The sequence below is a fragment of the Sapajus apella genome, unplaced genomic scaffold (assembly GCF_009761245.1).
Source record: "Sapajus apella isolate SASKATOON/1434 unplaced genomic scaffold, GSC_monkey_1.0 scaffold53, whole genome shotgun sequence".
NCBI classification, from domain to species: domain Eukaryota; kingdom Metazoa; phylum Chordata; class Mammalia; order Primates; family Cebidae; genus Sapajus; species Sapajus apella.
Genome location: NW_022436993.1, coordinates 14,871,172 through 14,888,576, shown reverse-complemented (window position 1 = coordinate 14,888,576; position 17,405 = coordinate 14,871,172). Strand labels below are relative to the sequence as shown.

At 47.9% G+C, this 17,405-nt stretch overlaps 1 protein-coding gene across 5 annotated transcripts in view; it reads left to right on the top strand.

Annotated features, from left to right (window-relative positions):
* The window catches only part of CAMK1D (calcium/calmodulin dependent protein kinase ID), a 462,154-nt gene that overhangs the window by 394,713 nt on the left and 50,036 nt on the right, over positions 1-17,405 (top strand). For all 5 annotated transcript variants that reach the window (XM_032244054.1, XM_032244053.1, XM_032244057.1 and 2 more), the window contains 2 exons: positions 1,133-1,271; positions 9,304-9,430. In XM_032244054.1, the coding sequence (XP_032099945.1) occupies positions 1,133-1,271; positions 9,304-9,430 (266 nt within the window). The remainder of the gene's footprint in view (positions 1-1,132; positions 1,272-9,303; positions 9,431-17,405) is intronic.

Here is a 17,405-nt window from a genome sequence, read left to right as displayed (position 1 = left end):
TTATTGCACATAAATTGCCATGACTTGCAGAAAGTGAATCCTATCTCTGTGTGTTTGTGTACGAGTGTGTGTTACTGTAGGGCTTGTCTTTGCTATGTCTATGAAAGATACAAGAGTTGTTTTTAAGCTGCTTTTTGATTTGAGTATTTCAAATCTGTCTCATCCTGTTTTTGGAAAATGTTTCTCTTGTTTTTCAGAAGTGTTAATAAATCCCTTCCAATTTATTTCCAAGAAGGCTTAATGATCTGAGATGCGTTGGAGAGCCGTGGTTGAGTTGTTTGTATTCTGGCTCTTACACTTCCGTTATTTTGTTGAACTCAGAGTGGCATCAAATATCAGAGCTGAAAGGTGCCAGAGAGGCTGCCCCCAGCCCGCAGGGCTTCTTGGCCCTTGCCAACCTAATCCCATTTTGAAAAATGTTTTAAAATGTTAAATACAATCTGAAATGCAAAGCAAATAAAAAGGATATAGCATCACTCAAACCAAAGCAAAGCAATGAAATACAGGGTTGATTTTTTGCCTTTTTCATAAATCACAAGTGGCTTTGAGGTTCTGATCATTCCAAGGGCATGTTCCTACCCAGTGTTGAAAATGGTTGACTAGATTCATCCCCTCATTTTACACATAAAAAGATCAAGGTCCAGGGATTCAGGGAGTGTTCATAACTCAGTACATTAGGAGCAGAACTTGGTCAAAAACCCAGACATCCTGTTGGCAGGCCAGCGCTTTGCCCACAACACTCTCGGTCATTTAAGGATACTGTCTTATGAAAAGGAGACGTCTTATCCAGGGTCGTCTCCCTGTATCGGAGGATCCTGCTATTCAGGAAGGGTTTTTTAAAAAAAACTTTACATTATCAGAGCAGAACGGAGGCAGAGGCCTACAGAGACCCCAGGTGTGGCTGGGCTGTGGGTCCTGTTTTCTCAAACTTCCTTTACCTTGGTCCAGTCATTTATACTGCTATGGCATGGACACATTTCCTGGATATAGCTTCTGAGGAATGGGGGGCAACATCTAAATCTGAGACTGGATTCACTTTTGAAATAAAGTTTGGGCCTTTTATCACACTGGAAGCTTTCCCTGCACAATTCAACGAATTCTCTCAAACTCCTAATGTGTTCTTTCTTGCCAGGGTGTCTGGTGGAGAGCTATTTGACCGGATAGTGGAGAAGGGGTTTTATACAGAGAAGGACGCCAGCACTCTGATACGCCAAGTCCTGGACGCTGTGTACTATCTCCACAGAATGGGCATCGTCCACAGAGACCTCAAGGTGAGGCCATCACTCAGCAGCATCCTGCAGCCGCTCTGCAGCCCACTGTGCACCTGTCCAAGAGGGCTGATGCCGGTGGGGGCACAGCCGCTCTGATGTAGCGTGCGTGTGACGGATGGTGGCACTTGTGTCCTTTCAGTTGTCAGGGCCTTTGGGATCCAGACCCAGAAGTATCTTGGAAGAAGATGAAGATTCACATGGCTGGCCTCTGTTCATGAGCTTTTACACCCATTATGTAGCCAAAGGGTTGCAGGGAGGTGGGTTGTATATTGCTTCAAGCCCTTCTAAGAGATCATTTTGCTCAAGACATGTATGCTGCAGAAACCCTTCTCCCGGTGCAGTTCTGCAGTACCTTTGCCAATTCCAGCTCCATTTCAGCACAACACACCTTATAAAAGACAGAGAGCAGTGGTCAGACACTGTGAGAGGAAAGCAAAGGGAAACAGAAGGTAAACATACAGAAGAGGGAGAAGAGAAATAGAAGGGAAAAAGACAGGTTAAAAGAGCCACGATGGCAGCCGCCTCCCAATACCCTGCAGGTTCCTTTCTTACAATTTCCTAATGAGGCTTTGGAAAGCCTTCACCCATTGGCACAGAAGGATCTGGGCCTTATATGGGCGTATCTGCCACTCCCTCCCAGGTCTATGTAGACACTGAAGGACAGATGTCAAACGTACAATACTGAAGGGTGGATATCACACACACGGTACCCGAGGTGGGTATCAGACATATCAACTTGAGAAACAGTAGAAAGCAGTGCTGTTGACCCAAAGCTGCAGTGTGGCTTCATTCTAGGATGTGGACAGGTCCAGCCCCCAGAGCTTACTGCACCAGTCAAGACAAAATTCCACCCCAGCACGTGTACCCACCACTCATTATAAGCACGAAGATCATATTCTCTTGAAGCTGTGCCGTACACAACTGTGGGAAATCAAAATCAATTTAGAGAACCAGTCATAAACATTTGTATAAACAGTTTCCACACCTGCTACTGGGTATCAAGGAATAAAGTGGTATAGCTTTTTCTTTCATAAAGACTCACTGCTGGCCGGGCGCAGTGGCTCATGCCTGTAATACCAGCATTTTGGGAGGCCCAGGCAGGTGGATCACGAGGTCAGGAGTTTAAGACCAGCCTGGCCAAGATAGTGAAACCCCGTCTGTACTAAAAATACCAAAATTAGCTGCCTGCAGTCCCAGCTACCCAGGAGACTGAGGCAGAATTGCTCAAACCCAGGAGGCAGAGGTTGCAGTGAGCTGAGATTACACCACTGTACTCCAGCCTGGGCAACAGAGCCAGACTCTGTTTCAGAAAGAAAAGAAAAAAAAAAAAAAAAAAAAGACTCACCACCATGATTTTTCTTCTTGTTGTCATGTTCCATTTACCCAGGCAGTGGTTCCTGAATGCTCACCCACATCAGAATTGTCTGGAGGGCTGTGGAAATAGAAACCACTGCCCCTTCTCCAGCAGTCTGGCTCTGTAGGTCTCCAGTGTGGTCTGAGAGCTTGCCTTTCTAACAGGGCTACAGATGATGAGGATGCTAGTCTGGGATCTGCTCTTGGAAAACCACTGGGTGAGGATATTTGGGAATCTCAGTGGATCCCTTTCAGCTTTCATGCTCTGCAGAAAACACCTGTTCAGGACCTGGAGGTGCTTCAGAGGGCTAGGCAGGGGTAGCTCAGCCGACCTGGCACCTCTGTGCCAGGCCTCAGGGCCTTCTCTGCTCTCTTATGCCCCCACAAATGCCAATTCTGTGCTTCCAGAACACCACAGGCAGCTCTCTCTGAACACGTTAGCGTGGTGATGTGGTGTGATGGGCTAGTGTCTGACTTATTAGAAAAAGAATTTCTAAGCAGTTAAGCCATATCCAGGAGAACAGTCTTTATGTCTGCCTTAGAAATGCTGATTGGCCGAATGGGAGGTACCGTTTTTAATTGGCGCACGTAATGCTTTTGGAGAACTGCTTGCAGCTTCCATCCTGGGGAACCTTAAGATCACCGGGCCTGTCGTTATGTAAAGAACATTGCCATTTTAGGACCTTTTTGTGATCTCTTTTCAGAGGCACAGAGGAGTTTGATCTATGAGGAGGAAGTTGAAATTGGACTATTAAATTTGCATAGACAGCTAAGAAAGTTAAAATTAAAACAACTGAGCCCGAGCAATAGAGAGTATGATCCCGTTAATGTAAACTTAGTGCAACAATGGGATTACTGCCTCAGCCCTCCTGCGGTTACACCCCCTTCTCTCTGTAGAAAGCTATTTGATCGCCTGTTGCCCCAGGAAGCTGCTGGAGACAATCAGTTGTTCTTTTTGCAAAATGAAGTGACTGAGACTGGAAGTGCCTGCTCCTGCCTCGGTGGATTAGGATGGGTTTCTCGGCCCCTCCACCATTGGCATTCTGCCCTGGGCACTATGGGATTTACAGCAGCATCCCCACCTCTGCCCACGGATACCAGTACCACGTCTAGAGTTGCAGCAGCTGCAAATGCCCCTAGGCATTGCCAGACATCCATCCCCTGGGGGGCAAAATTGCCGCTGGTTGAGAATCACTGAATTAGGAATGTGATGGTGGATAACAGGAATGTTACCAGAAGTGTGTTGATTATGATCTTTTTTTTTAGTTGATTTTTTTTTATTATTATACTTTAAGTTCTGGGATACATGTGCAGAACGTGCAGGTTTGTTACTTAGGTATACAGGTGCCATGGTGGTTTGCTGCACCCGTCAACCCGTCATCTACATTAGTATTTTTCCCGATGCTCTTCCACACCCCCCAATAGGCCCCCAGTGTGTGATGTTCTCCTCCCTGTGTCCATGTGATCTCATTGTTCAACACCCACATATAAGTGAGAACGTGTGGTGTTTGGTTTTCTGTTCCTGTGTTAGTTTGCTGAGAATGATGGTTTCCAGCTTCATCCATTCCCTGCAAAGGACACGAACTCATCCTTTTTTATGGCCGCATAATATTTCATGGTGTGTGCGTGCCACATTTTCTTTGTCCAGTCTATCAGTGTTGGGCCTTTGGGTTGAGTCCAAGTCTTTGCTATTGTGAACAGTGCTGCAGTAAACGTACGTGTGCATGTGTCTTTATAGATCTTTTTAGAGTTTATTATGTGGATTATTATAAAGGGTATGGGGTTGATATTCCGACTCAGGTATTGGTCATCAGTTGTCTTGCAAAGATGCTATGATTATGCAGAAAACTTAATTTTTCCAGTGGGTCCCAGACCTCTTTGAACACCAGGAGGAATTGTGATGCAATGTAGGCCCCCCAACCCCATGGCCCTCCTGCTGGGGATTGGGGCCTCCCTGAGCCTGCCTCTCCCCCACCGTCTTCCCTCCTCCCCCACTCCCATCTCCCAGGAAAAGCCCCACTGTCTTTACTAAGTTTTGGGCCAATTAAGAGTATTGATCTAAACTGTGAATGACCAGTTAATTTAACCCTCTTGGGCATAATTGGTCTTCAAAAGAGCATTTTATTTACCCAAATGAACCTTTTCTAGGAGGGATGTGTGGATGCGCTGGCCACCCCTTGCCTGGATTATGCCTTGTTTAGCAGCGTGAAATCACTTTCTCTCCACTCCTTACCACCTCTGCAGCTGCAGAAGTCCTGGGACAAGGAAGATAAAAAATCAGAAACAACTTTGTCCTCTCTCCTACTGTTTAGCAAAGGACAATCCCTAAACATCCAGAGAAAGCATGAACCGCACGGACTTGATGATTCGAGCATTCCAGCCCACTTTCTAAGCGTGATGGTATTTTTATTTCAACTGATTGGCCACTTTACTTTCTTTTAAAACTCAGTGGGGCCAGGAGTGGTGGCTTATTCCTATAATCCCAATACTTTGGGAGGCCGAGGTGGATGGATCTCCTGAGGTCAGGAGTACGAGACCAGCCTGGCCAACAGGGTGAAACCTTGTCTCTACTAAAAATGCAAAATTAGCTGGGTGTGGTGGCGCATGCCTATAATCCTAGCTACTCGGGAGGCTGAGGCAGGAGAATCGTTTGAACCCAGGAGGTGGAGGATGCAGTGAGCCGAGATTGTGCCACTGCGCTCCAGCCTGGGTGACAGAGTGAGACTCCATCTCACACAACAACAACAAACTCATTGGAACCGTTGTTCAGCACACAGTCGATTTTCTTCTAGTCTCCTGCTTCATCCGCAGAATTAATGTCACAGTCACTATTAACCGCCATCCCTCAAGTGGCCTTGTCGTCTGGGGTGATGCCAGGTTCGTTGTCCTATACCAGGGATATCAAGGGTGCAGACACACAGCGAATGAGGTTTGGAGCAGAGATTTAATAGGCAAAAGAAAGCAGAGCTCTCTCCTGCAGAGAGGGGTCCCGAGTGGGTTTGTAGTCTGTGGTGAAATGCAGGGGGGTTAGCAGCTGAGCTTGAGGAGGTGGTGACTGATTTACATAGGGCATGAAAGATTGGGTGGACCAGGTATGCCATTTGCATAGAGCATGAAAAGCTGGCTGCCCCCATCCCAATCTTGTATTATGCCGATGGGTTCTTTGCCTGGCCAGCCCCATGGTGCCTGTTTCTGTACCATACATGTGGCTGACAAAGAAAACGGAAGATGGCGCGGCCATGTTGTGAACATGCCTGGCCCCCAGGTGGCCTTTCTTGTTGGCACAGATGCCAGCATTCACCCATGAAAGCTTCCAGCTTGCTTATTTATGTTTGCAGCTTGACTTTTCAGGCTGTTCTTTGTTAGAAAAAAAAATAATGTCTTGGGCTGCTTTTTGTTAGAAGGGAAGCCTGGCTGAGGATTCTTTTACCCTCACTATCCGCTTAAATCATTTCTTTCTAGTTCCTGTATCACCCCAATCGCCTTGGCCTGCCTTCAGCAGGAGTCCTGTCAGCGGGGTGGGGTGGATGAAGAACTTGATCGGGTACCAGTGGTGGCGGGATTCTCTGACGTAGCCGACTCTTGCTAAGCCGGGGCCACTCAGGCCTAGCAGAGGCAGGATAGACAAGGCCAAGTTCAAGCCGAGGACAGCAGGGGACTGACAGGAGCCTACCTCAAGTTCAGTCAAGGAGGGAGTCTTGGTTAGCTCTGAAAATTTCTTCACTGTGATAGTGACATATCAGAATCCGCCTGTGGAGCTCTGAAATCCACAGCCCTCGTCCCCATCTCAGACCCATTGAAGGACAAGATGCCGGGTCAGTGAATACCCTCACAGGTGACTCTGCCACGCAACAGGCAGAGAACCACTTTAAATATGTCTAGTCACACTGTGAACCCAGAGCATCTGAGGCAGGTCTCTGTCAATTTATGTTTTTAGTTTTGAGATGGAGTTTCTCTCTTTTGGCCAGGCTGGAGTGCAGTGGCACGATCTCAGCTCACGGCAACCTGCACCTCCCAGGCTCAAGCGATTCTCCTGCCTCAGCCTCTTGAGTAGCTGGGATTACAGGCACCCACCACCACACCTGGGTAATTTTGTATATTTAGTAGAGACAGGGTTTCACCATGTTGGCTAGGCTGGTCTCGAACTCCTAACCTCAGGTGATCCGCCCACCTCAGCCACCCAAAGTTCTGGGATTACAGGTGTGAGCCACCGCGCCCAGCCAGGTCTCAGTCAATTTAAAGTTTATTTTGTCAAGGTTGAGGATGCCCCTGTGGCACAGCCTCAAGAGGTCCTGATGACAACGTGCCCAGCGCGGTCGGGCACAGCTTGGTTTTATATATTGTAGGGAGACATGAGACATCAATCAATACGTGTAAGGTGCGCATTGGCTTGGTCTGAGGGGGCGGGACAACTCAAAGCAGAGGCTTCAAGGTCTTAGGTAGATAAGAGACAAAGGGCCGCATGCTTTTCAATCTCTGATTAGCCCTTCACTGAATACACAACTTACAGGAATTGTCACTCGCGCCATAGTCTGGCTCAGTGAAACAATAGGGCAGAGGAAGCAATCTGGTACACATTCGTCTCCCATGAGCAGAGGGAGGACATCTAACTTTTTTTTTTTTTTTTGAGACGGAGTTTCACTTGCATCAGCCAGGCTGGAGTGCAGTACTGCGATCTTGGCTCATTGCAGCCTCCGCCTCCTAGGTTCAATACATTCTCCTGCCTCAGCTTCCCAAGTAGTTGGAATTATAGGCATACACCACCATACCCAGCTAATTTTTGTACTTTTAGTAGAGATGGAGTTTCACCATGTTGGCCAGGCTGGTCTCGAACTCTTGACCTCAGGTGATCCACCCGCCTCGATCTCCCAAAGTGCTAGGATTACAGACGTGAGCCGCACCCAGCCAGACTTTGAGTTTTCTCTGTCCTTTGCTCACAAGAAATTTCCTTTCTGGTGAATCACGAGGGAGGATTGTGGCTTTTTGTTTGTCTTTGTAGCTATGCTATGTAGGAATAAGACGGAAGCAGGTTTGCGTAGTTCCCAGCTTGACTTTTCCCTCTGGCTTAGTAATTTTGGGTCCTTGAGATTTATTTTCCTTTCACACTCTACATAAGAATAGTTACTCAAGTCCAACCCAAAATTCACCACAAACCCCTGACAGAGAGAAGGTGGCTCTCTCTGGGGTTGGTGGGAGAGCCGCATGGGCAGTGCTGTGGGAAGATGCCTTTCCCAAGTCAGATTCTTCCAGCTGTGCTCCCTTTAATTTGGTATAAATGACAGAAACGATTCCTTATTCACTGGGTGAGGATTATCTGGAGGGTGGACATTCCTGGATAACAGCAGAGATGACAGTCCTTGACGTTGTCTTCCCCAGTGATAAATCGTCATCATGATGATGAATCCAGGAGTCATCAAGTACAGCAGCTCTATTAAAAAAAAAAAAAAAAAAAAGCAGGCGCCTCTCTGTGCTCAGCGTGCAGCCAGTAGTGCAGGGACTAGCTCCAAGGCTGTAGCTTTCCAGCCTCCTAAGCCCCACCTGCTTCCTTGCTAGGGGCAATGAGATTCTCCAATTCTTCGTAAAACACTGGCTCCCCTGCCAGCCCCTGGACCTCCACTCTCAGCCCCTCGTGTGTGCTGCAGAACTGTAGTGAAGACAGGGACATGAGGGCCATAAGAAATGGAAGAAATTGCTGTGCATTCCTGCTGCCTGTGCACTGTTCAGAGTAGCAGACAAGAAATGAAATCAACCCACGCTTCACAGAAAGGCCAACAGAAGTGTGGACCCCTTAAGGATACATGGCTGGAAAGTGCTGTGTCTTCCAATTCCAGATTCATTTATTCTGGGATGACATCCCTCCTCTTCCCTGGCAAGGGAGCGAGCAGGGGCTGGCTGGCCTTAGTGAAGGGCTCAGATGTAGCATATGTCCCAGAACTCCAGGGCACCAGGGGACGTCGCTGAGGGCAGAAACAGACCCTTGGACTCAAGAAAAATCACTCGCGAGAAGAGAAGCACCTGCAAGAGTTATTTCATTTTCAGGAGTCTCCTTCCTAACCCCAGACCTGAACCCACAAATCTGCAAGACAGTCAGCTTTCTGGATTGCCTCAGAATATGGTGTGTTTTATTTGTTTTGTTTCTTGAGACGGAGTTTCACTCTTGTCACCCAGGCTGGAGTGTAATGGCGTGATCTCAGCTCACCACAACCTCCGCCTCCTGCGTTCAAGCAATTCTCCTGCCTCAGTCTCCCGAGTAGCTGGGATTACAAGCATGCGCCACCACGCCTGGCTAATTTTTGTATTTTTAGTAGAGACAGGGTTTCTCCATGTTGGTCAGGCTGGTCTCAAGCTCCCAACCTCAGGTGATCCACTTGCCTTGGCCTCCCAAAGTGCTGGGATTACAGGTGTGAACCACTGGGCGTGGCCTGGTGTGTTTTTTGAAGCAGACAACATATTAGTAAAGGAAAGGAACTGACATTGATTGGAGGCCTGTCTGTGCCAGACACTGTGCTGGGCTCTCTGCACCATTTCTGTTGGCCACTGCTTTAGTTGATGCATCTACTGTGTCCGAAGGTCAAAGACATCCTGACGTCATGAATAGGTTTTGCAGCTGAGTGAGTCTTCCACAATGATCCCAGCTTTACACATAGCTGGTAACGTTTCTTTCTGATTTTCTTTGTAGCCCGAAAATCTCTTGTACTACAGTCAAGATGAGGAGTCCAAAATAATGATCAGTGACTTTGGATTGTCAAAAATGGAGGGCAAAGGAGATGTGATGTCCACTGCCTGTGGAACTCCAGGCTATGTTGGTAAGGACAGTGCATGTGCACGCATGTGCCTGTGTGTGAACACGTGTGTGCCTGTGAGTGTGTGATGTCCACTGCCTGTGGAACTCCTGGCTATGTTGGTAAGGATGGTGCGTGTGCACACGCGTGCCTGTGCATGTGTGGTGTTGTCACCATGTGTCAACTCAGTCATCTGAAGTATTGTAGCTTGACGTGTGATCACAGCTGCCTTCACTTCCCTTGGGGGAAAGAATAAAAAGATTGAGGGACACTGGAATCAGTTATTCATAACGGGAAGTGATTTCGCCTGAAAACTTTTGCACAGCTGGGTAGAAATCCCATTTGATTTGGTTGTGGGCCTGACTGGAGGCTGGGAGTTAATTTGGATGAATCCCAGATTCCATTTCCAGAGATAGTGCATGCATCTGTTTCTGAGTGATTGACAGTGACACACTGAGATAACAGTAAGGTGCAGACACAAGAAAACATTCCAAATATTGAGATAGAAACATTGATGGAGGAACCCGGTTCAGACCTTGACCAAGTCTCTCTCATCCATCAGTCAGCCCTGATCTGTACTGCCACGCGATGCCAGGCATTCATGTTTTTCCCGAAATCACAACCCCTAGTTCTTTGTACTAAGCATCCAAAGTGCAAAGAGTTCTTTGTACTAAGCATCCAAAGTGGGGCCGGGCACGGTGGCTCAAGCCTGTAATCCCAGCACTTTGGGAGGCCGAGGCGGGTGGATCACGAGGTCAAGAGATCGAGACCATCCTGGTCAACATGGTGAAACCCCGTCTCTACTAAAAATACAAAAAATTAGCTGGGCATGGTGGCGTGTGCCTGTAATCCCAGCTACTCGGGAGGCTGAGGCAGGAGAATTGCCTGAACCCAGGAGGCGGAGGTTGCGGTGAGCCGAGATCGCGCCATTGCACTCCAGCCTGGGTAACAAGAGCGAAACTCCGTCTCAAAAATAAATAAATAAATAAATAAATAAATAAAAACAAAGTGCAGCCTTGGCTCACTGCAACCTCCGTGTCCTGGGTTCAAGCAATTCTCATGCCTCAGTCCCCCAAGTAGCTGGGATTATAGGTGTGCACCACCACGCCAGGCCTAATTTTGTATTTTTAGTAGAGACGGGTTTTCTCCATGTTGGTCAGCTGGTCTCAAACTCCTGACCTCAGGTGATCCACCCACCTTGGCCTCCCAAAGTGCTGGGATTACAGGCATGAGCCTCTGCGTTCAGCTGCAGTTGGACTGTTAAGTGTATGCAGCCCTACAGTTAAGAGGAGTGACAGGAAGAAGGCGAAACGGGTGTTGGAACGAGTGCACCAGCCTGATGCCCACCCTGGGGCTGGCCCCAGCCACCTACCTCCTTCCCCAGCTGTGGATTCTCCCTGCGAGGCCCTTGGGACACCATTATGAATCTTGAGCACAGAAACTGCAGCTTCATCCCTGCTGTAACGTTTTCCACTGGAACAGGGCAGAGCCCAGCTCTACTCGGCAGCTGTGAGGGAGGAGGGAGAGAGAGCTACCACTTCTGATTCAGGGACCACACCGTCCCCTGGGCCCAAGCCATGGGCAGAGGGTTGCTGTCTCTTCCCAGCCTAGCGTGGTGTCTTTGTATTTAGAAAGAAATGTGTGAATGTAGATGAGGAAAAGTTTCCGTTCCCCCCAGGGCAATCTGTAAGCGCATAGCTGAGTTCAGACTTCCGACGGGTGAAAGTGTTGGCTTCAATTTGTGAATCACCGTTTTATTGTTATTATTATTATTATTATTATTATTATTTTCTGAGATGGAGTTTTGCTCTTGTTGCTCAGGCTGGAGTACAATGGTGTGATCTCGGCTCACTGCAACCTCTGCCTCCCAGGTTCAAGTGATTCTCCTGCCTCAGCCTCCTGAGTAGCTGGGATTACAGGCGCGTGCCACCACACCTGGCTAATTTTTGTATTTTTCATAGAGATGGGGTTTTGCCATGTTTGCCAAGCTGGTCTTGAACTCCTGACCTCAGTGATCCGCCCACCTTGGCCTCCCAAAGTGCTGGGATTACAGGCATGAGCCATTGTGCCCTATCTAAATGACTATTGAGAGCTGAATAGTTAATTCTGCCAACATGAAGCTATTGCTTCAATTTAAATGAGCTCTCTAATAATGAACAAACCAAAAACGGTGCTCTTTTTTGAAGTATCCCATTGCACAGGGTGCCTTAGGAGAAGGCAGCAGAACTGTAAGCGCTTTGAACTTCACCCTTTGTGGTGGCATCCTGGATTGTACGCACCCTTTATAAGGGCCGTGGCCTATGGCGGTGCCACATCATTTCACTGATAGCGAGAGACGCTGGGCATCCCATCCACATCACTGAGTTGTGGGCAGCTTATAGGGCTGGCTCTGCTAACACCAGCAGGTTCTCCAGTAGATTGTGGCAGATGAGCCATACAGATTCATGTGAGGCAGTGTATTTCAGGAGCAACATTACAATACAGGTATGAAGGCTGGGCACAGTGGCTCATGCCTGTAACCGCAGCATCTTGGGGAGGCCAGAGTGAGAGGAACACTTGAGCCCAGGAGTTCGAGACCAGCCTGGGCAACATAGTGAGACCACCATCTCTTTAAAAATAAATTATGCTGGGCACAATGGCTCACACCTGTAATCCCAGCAATTTGGGAGGCCAATGTGGGTGGATCATGAGGTCAGGAGTTCAAGACCAACCCAGGCAAGGTGGTGAAAGCCCATCTCTACTAAAAATACAAAAAAATTTAGCTGGGCATGGTGGTGGGCACCTGTAATCCCACCTACTCGGGAGGCTGAGGCAGAGAATTGCTTGAATCCAGGAGGCAGAGGTTGCAGTGAGCCAAGATCGCACCACTGCACTCCAGCCTGAGTGACGGAGCGAGACTCCGTCTCAAAAAAAAAAAAAAAAAATAGCTGGGTGGGGTGGCACACACCTCTAGTTCCAGCTGTTCGGGAGGCTGAGGCAGGTGGATCGCTTGAGCCCAGGAGTTTGAGGTGACAGTGAACTATGAGCACACCACCGTACTCCAGCCTGGGCAACAGAGTGAAACCCCATCTCTGAAAAATACAGGAATGAGAGGAATCATCAAGGGTTGGAATGACCAGGGGAAAACTTCTGGAGGATGTAGATTTGAAGGAAGGGTAAGACTTAAGCAAAAGTAGAGAGTGGCAGGTGCAGAGCAGGCAGGGGAAGCAGAGGTCCGGAGCCACGGGCTGCTTCTTGGAGGATCTGGGAGAAGTGAACAGACTCCCGGGGCTTGGATAGAGGACTGGCACAATTGTACTTGGTGTTCACCAGATGGGCCATCTGGTAAAAAGTGGCTCCTCGGGATACCGTGATGGCTCTCAGTCTGGTATTGACCAGTAACATTCCCCTTGGTGTTGGCAATGAGAGATAAAAGTCAGCTAAGGGAGCTGACTTTTTACTTTACGTAAGTAAAATTATGTATATTGAGTGCTCAGCTGCATTAATTAAAGTATCTGAATCAGTAAACATCAGTAGTAAGTCACAGAAAACATCCATATCAATCACGTAATTGGTGAGACAGGAGATGATAAACTATTTGGTGGAGGACAGCCTGTTTTCTATCTTTATCTTTTCTTTTTTTAAGAGACAGGGTCTCGCTCCGTCCCCCAGGCTGGAGTGCAGTGGCGTGATCATAGCTCACTGCAGCCTCGACCCCACCGCCCCCTGATCTCAGGTGATCCTCTCACCTCAGCCTCTTGCAGAGCTGGGACTATAGGTGCACACCACCACACCTGGCTAATTTTTAAAACTTTTTTGTAGATACAGGATCTGACTTTGTTGTTCAGGCTGGTCTCAAACCCCTGGGCTCAAGTGATCTTCCTGCCTCATCCTCCCAAAATGCTGAGATTACAGAGGTTAGCCACTGTGGCTAGTTAAGAATGGTTTTTTTGTGTGTTTTTGTTTGTTTATTTGTTTGTTTGTTTGAGACAGAGTCTTTCTCTGTTGCCAGGCACCAGGCTGGAGTGCAGTGGCACAATCTTGGCTCACTGCAATCTCCGCCTCCCAGGTTCAAGCAATTCTCCTGCCTCAGCCTCCTGAGTAGCTGGGACTACAGGCACGCACCACCACGCCCAGCTTATTTTTGTATTTTTAGTAGAGACAGGGTTTCACCATGTTGGCCAGAATGATCTCAATCTCTTGACCTCGTGATCCGCCGCTTCAGCCTCCCAAAGTTCTGGGATTACAGGCGTGAGCCACTGCACCCACCACTGAGAATGTTTTTATTGAGCCTTGTTCAGTCACAGTTCATCACCTAGCAATATTTTGGGTGGAGTGCACAGCCACAGCCACACCATTCCATTATGGATGTCACTCAGAAATATGAAGGAACATTTACAGCTGATCCATTGTTCTGTCTGGCAGCAGAAGTGCACACTGGTGCTTTAGTTGGGCTGTTATATTCCTGAGGCTGTCAGGGAAGGAATCATTCATTTCCTTCTGGAACTTAGTTGCAGTGTTGCCTGCAAAGCCTCGATAGACGTCTTTGGTCTAGCTCGGCCTTAACTTGCCTAAAATAGTTTAAACATGTTTCGTCTTGTTCTTCTCTAAAAGGAGATAGAGAACAGTTGGTCAGCATTCTCAGTGTATTTTTTCACTGAGTTAGAGGATTGGTGTTAATTCAAGGATCACTGCACTTCTAGAAGTTGATGTGGGGCTTGGGATTATGATGAACTCTTGGAAACCAGAGGTTCCATGCAGCACAGTGTTGGGGTGAGGACCTCCATCCTCAAAGCTGCCCAGCTGCCAGTTGGTGGCAGTCACTGCACCAAGTGTCCTCCTCTGTATGCCATTGGTTGGATGTGAAGGAGGCCTGCACCTTTCACTTAAACTCGGGGATTCTCAGTTTCTTGTATGTAAAATAAATGGGCTGGGCTAAACACCTCCTGTGATTTCTTTCTGGTTTCAACATTGTACATTTCTATAGACTTGTGAGTTAGTATCCTTCAAATGTGTAAATATCCACATGTCGAGGATACTGGCCATGATCTTTCCCATCTTCACGCTAAACAGACAGGAAGAAGGATTCAGCCGATGGGCTCCCCAGCTTCTGTCTTTGGAGTAACCTCGATTCTTTTCCTCTTTCCCCATAGTGCTTCTGTTCCTAGTTCTTTAATCTTCAGCCCTCAATGTGGTTGCTCCCCAACAGAGCTTGATTTTTATTTGTTTCTCACTTAAATACCATATTTTGGTCCATGACTATAAGCATTACATCATTGTTCTCACCCTCTTCGACTGTTAGTGTCGAAACAGGGTTTTATGTAACTGAGAAATTGTCATACAGGGCACAGAGGAGTAGGCGGAACATTCAGAGGAGAATTTTCTCTTTCTCAACAGCTCCTCGGCGACAGCCCACAGACAGCATTTGATCACGCCGTGGGCTGCAGCCAGGCCCCCTGTGTTGGAGGGGACAGGCCCCCCTAAGCTGGGAGACTTGTAGGACTTGCTCCTCTTCACGGACCTGACTCAGTGTACGTGGGCCACGTAATCCCAGGCTGGCTTTGAGGACCCCCATCCCACACTTACAGTCCCACAGAGTCACTCTGAACACAGTGTTTTTAAGGCACTTGTCTTCCTTCTGGAATTGCTTCTTTAAACACTTGACGTGGGTGGAGGTAACACTTTCTGACCTGGGACCGCTTTGTCATGATGGGAAAGAGGGGGATGGCGCATCGTGTAGCTCCGTTTTTTTTCTTTGTAATTATTGAAAACCCAAAATCCTGGAATGACTCTAGGAGTCTTCCTAATCAGATTTCAGAAGAAAAGCCTGGCGTAAGTACAGAGTAGGCATCATGTGGTGGTCACACCCAGGTAGGCTCCCTTGGGAGGCCCGAGAAGGGCCGCACAGCAGGGCCGTTTGTGGCCACATTGCTCTGAAATGCCTTCCTCCGCATGGTTGACTTCTTCCATCCCACAGAGTTCTAAGGCACTCCCACATTTCAGAAGCCCAGCTGCTGCCCGCTCCTCCCTCCCTGTTCCTTAGCCTCACTCCTCCGTGTTTGGCTTTGGGAGCATTTGAACAGCAGTCCTGGCCCAGATGAGAATGGTAATTACATACCACTATGGTGCTTTCATGGGGACTTCTCATGCCTGTGGTGAAATTCGAGGCTACTGGGAAAATCAGGGTAAGCTGCTCTTTGGCGATCCTTTCTTTTTTTTTTGGAGACGGAATCTCACTGTGTTGCACAGGCTGGAGTGCAGTAGCACGATCTCAGCTCACTGCAGTCTTCGCCTCTCAGGTTCAAGTGATTCTCCTGCCTCAGCCTCCCAAGCAGCTGGGATTACAGGGGCATGCCACCATGCCTGGCTGACTTTTATATTTTAGTAGAGACACGGTTTCACCATGTTGGTCAGGCTGGTCTCGAACTCCTGACCTCAGGTGATCTGCTGGCCTCAGCCTCCCAAAGTGCTGGGATTACAGGCATGAGCCACGGCACCCGGCCTTGATCACATTTTTAATATAATTATCTTTTTGCTATCGTGATCTATTACTAGAGGCAATACATTCTTCGTGAATGACAGCTCCAGTTGAGGGATAATGGAGACCAGAGGAGGAGGCTGTACCAGCAGAAAAGATTGGAGCCATCCCGAGAGCCTTCTGCTCGTCTCCCACGGCTTTGGGCGGAAGACAAACAGTAGGGAATGATCCTGGGTTTCAACCTGATTTTTACTTACCAAAAATCAGGATTGCAATACTAGAATCCTGGGTGAGGCAACAGCTGTTTATTAAGATGCTCGTAGTAAAGTCCCTCATTCTCTGATTTTTTTTCTTTTTTCATACCTCTGCTGCTGCAAATTCCGCTTCTGACAGGAAGGCGACCCGACCAGCCGCATTCAGTATCCCCTCCTTGTCTTGATGTCATTCTTACCAAGTCCAAATTCTCCCCTGAAATGTGTGTCTCAGATTCTAACAACACAGAAGCTTAATTTTATTTTTGCTCATCTTTAAGTTCTGTTTAGCATCTCTGAAAAGGCCACTTCTGTGTAGAAATGTCATCTTTCTCTCTCGCTGTTTGAAAGAAATTTCGGCCAGGCACGGTGGCTCATGCCTGTAATCCCAGCATTTTGGGAGGCTGGGGCGGGCAGATCACGAGGTCAGGAGATCAAGACCATCCTGGCCAACATGGTAAAACCCAGTCTCTACTAAAAATAAAAATTAAAAAAAAATTAGCCAGACCTGGTGGCATGTGCCTGTAGTCCCAGTTACTCAGGAGGCCGAGGCAGGAGAATGACTTGAACTTGGGAGGCTGAGGCAGGAGAATTACTTGAACCCAGGAAGTGGAGGCTGAAGTGAGCCAAGATTATGCCATTGCATTCCAGCCTGGGCTACAGATCGAGACTCCATCTCAAAAAAAAAAAAAAAAAAAAAAGAAAGAAAGAAAAGAAAAAAGAAATCTCGCCTCTTCTCTGCTATGCAGTATCACAAACTCTTAGAAACTCGGTTCAGTTTGATTCAGTAGCCAGCGTTCCCTCTTCCGCTGGCAGGGAAGCATTGCTTCCCCCCGCTTCTTGGTGGGAGTCCCTCAAAGACAGGAAGTCCGGCTGTGACCTGAGCATCTAGGCCTGGGCACAGATGTCTGACGGCCTTGTTTACGCTGAGGGGCTGTGTGTGGCTCTTGCATGTGGAGCTCCAGTTCTTCTTCTTGCAGGCGTAACTCTAGGACAGACTGGCAGGTGCCTCTCAAGGTGGGAAACTGAGGCACAGGGAAGCTAATGAATCCCCTAGTTTACCCTGGCACAGAGCCCAGCCTAGATTCCTGCTATCTGATTCCATGCTGGAGCTGATAACAGACTTGTATTTAGAGTAAATTCAGTATTTTCAGTTTGGTTTTTGGTTTGTTCTTTCTTTTCTTTTCTTTTCTTTTCCTTCCTTCCTTCCTTCCTTCCTTCCTTCTTTCTTTCTTTCTTTCTTTCTTTCTTTCTTTCTTTCTTTCTTTCTTTCTTTCTTTCTCCCTTCCTT